General features: G+C 30.4%; 1 protein-coding gene across 1 annotated transcript; it reads right to left on the reverse strand.

Annotated features, from left to right (window-relative positions):
- Positions 1-370: 370 nt before the first annotated feature.
- LOC136795326 (scavenger receptor class B member 1-like) lies at positions 371-3761 on the reverse strand. The gene is made up of 4 exons (XM_067045500.1): positions 3535-3761; positions 3171-3419; positions 2040-2178; positions 371-684 (listed from the first exon to the last, which is right to left on the reverse strand). The coding sequence occupies exons 1-4, from the start codon at positions 3694-3696 to the stop codon at positions 542-544; spliced, it is 693 nt and encodes a 230-aa protein (XP_066901601.1). The 5' UTR covers positions 3697-3761; the 3' UTR covers positions 371-541.
- Between the last annotated feature and the right edge of the window lie 255 nt (positions 3762-4016).

Below are 4016 nucleotides of genomic sequence, written 5' to 3' on the forward strand. Positions count from 1 at the left end.
TATAATATCTGACAATCAGGTATCATTAAAGGCTTTAAATTCCTTTAAAGTAAATTATGTCATGGTTTGTCTGGAATTCCTCAATATTCTAAAGCAATTAGCTATACAAACTCACCCTAATCTTGAAAGGGTATACTGGATTTCAAATCTTTGTAAGACATAATTCAAACAATTCCTCAATCTGTTTAAGGAAAAGGTTAAGTTCTACCTGAGCCTGATAAGTTGAGAACAAAGATGGAACTCCTCACAGACCACTGTTGGCTAAATTATTAACTCGAAAAGATAAAATCAATACAAGTAAGTAAAATATGATTTACTTAAACCAATTTATTTTCTAATTAGTTTTTATACAATTTAGAACCTGTGATGAGCATGTAATAATTGATGGTATAATTTTTTTACATTTTTTTCCCTATTACACAGTAATTTATGGCCAAAATTGGGCACAAGATCAAGATACTCTTGATGGTCATAGCTCACAAAATGCAAAGTAATTTAAAGGAGTTCCATAATCATTCACCCATGTCTCAATAATAATGAATCATTCTGTATTTTTTATTCTTACCTGATGTATATGAAAGTAAGAGTAGTGTTTTTCGGGATCAGGGTTCAATCCTTCAACATCCTGTCTCAATGTAGCATCACCTTTCCAGAAGTGGGGAAAAGATGTGTAAATAGGGGCACCTTAAAATTTAATAATTCAGTTACTATTATTGATTTGTTTGAGATTTAGTATCTAATAATTTAAATTAAATAGTTTATTTATTAAACTCTGTACATCTTAATGGAATTAATTAACAATGGAATAAATTATTATTATTATCAATCATGATATTACTAAAGCCTTTATTTCCAAGTGTTTTACTTAAAAGAATATTGAGTTAGTAACACATTACATAACTTCTCACTCTAGTCAATTGCTAAAAGTTGGAGCTAGAATTTATAAAATATAAAAATGAAATGTAGGTAGCGGTGGAAACCCAGAGAAATGAGTCATGACTATTCCTCTATGAATAATATGAGGTGACAACCTCTGGGTAACTGTCAGGTGTTAGAAAAAAGGACCACTAGGCCCATTTACCCAACCAGTTCCTCCCACTAGAACTAGTACCAGAAACAGTAGGTAAGGAAACAAACCTCAGCAAATCCTTGGCCTATAGGTTAGATAGGGAAGGAAAATTCAGCATTATCCTTGAGCTGCTATAATATCATTACATTTGAATAATTAAATATAAAATACAAAGTATAGTAACTATAAAAATAAGAATTAGAAAAGACCAAATAGATAAGTCCCTTGTATAATATACAATTGTATATTTCCTTATTTTGCTGCTAGATATCGTCAACAGCCAAGTTGAGCTAAAATTTAATATGCCTTGGCTGGTTGGTTGACCGAATTATACCTCCCAGCTTAGTTGACCGCCTTCTTGAAGATTATTATTGTGTTATTACAGGGTCATTGACCTGATAGGGTTAATTTAATATTTTTAATAAAAAATAAGGTGAGGTATGTTAGGAGATATTAAGTATATAGTGGTCTTCTTTAAGACATTATTGCTTTTGGAAGCACAGACAGTCTAGAGTGGGTAACCAAACCTTACATACTTAATGCCATGATATCCATGACGCAGCAGCAAACAATAACAAGTTGTCCCTTTGGGACCAATATGACATAGTCCTTCCCACTAGCTCACCCAGGGTCAAGAGCAGTGACAAGTCACTCTAGATCCACAGGGTTTTCTTGAGGGAAAAGTTTGGCTTTACACATCGTAAGTGGTCCCACATTTTGGGATGGTGCTTAACTTTGATTACCTATTGCAAGTGTCTTAACCCACTCAGCTGTCTATCTATCCATCTTTATATATATATTAGACATTCAGTTTATATTTATTTTATTAATACAAATATGTTTATCTAATTGGGAGCGCATTATTCACAAGCACTTTGCATTTTACACATAACTATTTTTTTTTTGCAATTTATTGTTTTGTTTCATCTAAATTAATTTGTGTTTACCAAATCATAATTTTAAATCTCACCATTTTGACAAGGTCCGTTACTAAATACACCCTTCATTGGATATTTTCCATTATATTCAAAACATGAATTTTCAGCACTACTGTAGTCAAACATGTCTTCAGCAACATTATATTGCTGAACTGGAAAACCATCCTTGCTCTGAAAATGATGAGAATATATGTATGTTACAATATAAGTTTACATATATTATTCATTATGGACACTTTTTTGATGTGAGGTATAAACAGCTAAATAGCAAGAAATTGTAAACTTTTTTTTTAAATACAATTTGCATAAAAAAGAGCAGGAAATTGAAAAAACCTAAAGAACAAAAACGGTTCAGAGTTCAATTTTCCTAAACAATCTGTCATCATGATTGAGGACTTTATTAATTGATGTGTTATCATCATGACTACTATTTGAGCCTCCTCAGCAGGCCGGGAAAACTCAAATTATGATGATGGATTCTTATGGGAAAGTAAATTCTGAAATAATCTTTTTCTTTAGGTTTTCTCAATTTACTTTACTGGTGGCAGATAAATTGTTAATGGCTTTTGGCAAAAATTGTTTCTTTCCTCCTTTAGGATGAAATTTTTTATTGGTTATCACAATCCAAAACAATATTACCCTATAAATTGCAAGAGTTGGTTGTACAGGAGAAAAACTGGAGAAGATTGGAAAATTAGAAATACTCTCAAAAATAGATGGACCACATGCTACTGTTATAACTCAAATGTTATAAGGGTAAATATTTACACTGAAACAATCTGTATATGTGTAATAAATAAACACCTTTTTTTTTAGATAAAATAAGTTAAAATTAATTAAAAGATTACATGGTTGATTAAAACCATTAGGTTTGAATATACACTATATTGAAATTAGTTTAAAAAGAAATTTAAAAAAGGTAAAATTTAGTAAATATAATTTGTCTCATTTTATTGCTACTGTAACCTGACAATGCTTTAATGTTTGGCCAAGAATTGATGACAAATTTTAATCAGGAAAAAATATTTCAGAATACATTCACATGATACAATTAATTTAAAAACATTCTAGTAATAATATTAAAACATGTTTGTAACTTCTTCACTAGGTTATAATAAGGTGAAATGGAAATTAAAATATTGATTAAAGCAGTAAAAATTTACCAAAGTTGTTCTGTTAAAACGAAGAGGTATTCTGCGACACATGCTGTGAGCATAAACATATAAAGGCTCTCCTTTCATGGCTAATCGACCTGGAAACATTGTGCCGTCAGTTGATTCCATGCTGTCACAAGTAGTATTTCCCCATTTACCAATTTTAGAAGCGCCATTCCAACGAGTTATTATTCCAACTGTATCCAGATCTCTACTTCCAGTATACATTGTAATTATGTCTGGATGAACACCTCTCCGCTGAAATAAAATATTTAATTATGTATTTATGGACTAATTATTATCATAATCTATATTTCCTATTTATTAATTTATTATTTCAGTAAATAAAAATCTAAATTTTTTTTGTACTTACTTTGGCTAGAAAACCAAAAGGTTTCATTTCATCTCCGAAGAATTGCTTTGTCTTTCTTAATAATTCAAAAAAATTATCTCTTATCCCCCAAATAAAGTCATCGACACGAACATTTAAAAATGGTTTTACTTCTGAAGATGAACCAAAGAAAGAAAATAACATCTGCACAGCAAAATCTGCTGAAGAAGCAACATTAAGAATTGTCTGAAAATTAAGATTGTATGTAAATATGTATATATTAGTGCATATATATTAGTTATGCAGAGTATTTATATTATATTTATACATATGTATATAAATACATATTTTACTAAATGTATTATAATGTACAGTTGTAAATTGCAATTAATAAATATTAAAAAAAAAAAACCTTAGAAGAGATCTTTAAAATAAGGTATCCCAGGCCCGCCGTTGGCTCATCTGATGATGGTCATGGAAGCTGGAGGGGAGGGAGGGAGAGAGAGAGAGAGAGAGAAAGAGGG

The sequence above is a fragment of the Halyomorpha halys genome, unplaced genomic scaffold (genome assembly GCF_000696795.3).
Source record: "Halyomorpha halys isolate HHAL.00 unplaced genomic scaffold, Hhal_1.1 Scaffold9827.1, whole genome shotgun sequence".
Lineage (NCBI taxonomy): Eukaryota > Metazoa > Arthropoda > Insecta > Hemiptera > Pentatomidae > Halyomorpha > Halyomorpha halys.

What these genes read in the sequence shown, in the direction of transcription:
- LOC136795326 (XM_067045500.1), bottom strand. Translation starts at nt 3,696, where the DNA reads ATGTTATTTTCTTTCTTTGGTTCATCTTCAGAAGTAAAACCATTTTTA. An exon ending in CTTTTGGTTTTCTAGCCAAA is followed by an intron (nt 3,420 to 3,534) that starts GTAAGTACAAAA and finishes ATTTTATTTCAG; the next exon opens with CGGAGAGGTGTTCATCCAGA. An exon ending in TAACGGACCTTGTCAAAATG is followed by an intron (nt 685 to 2,039) that starts GTGAGATTTAAA and finishes TTAAATTTTAAG; the next exon opens with GTGCCCCTATTTACACATCT.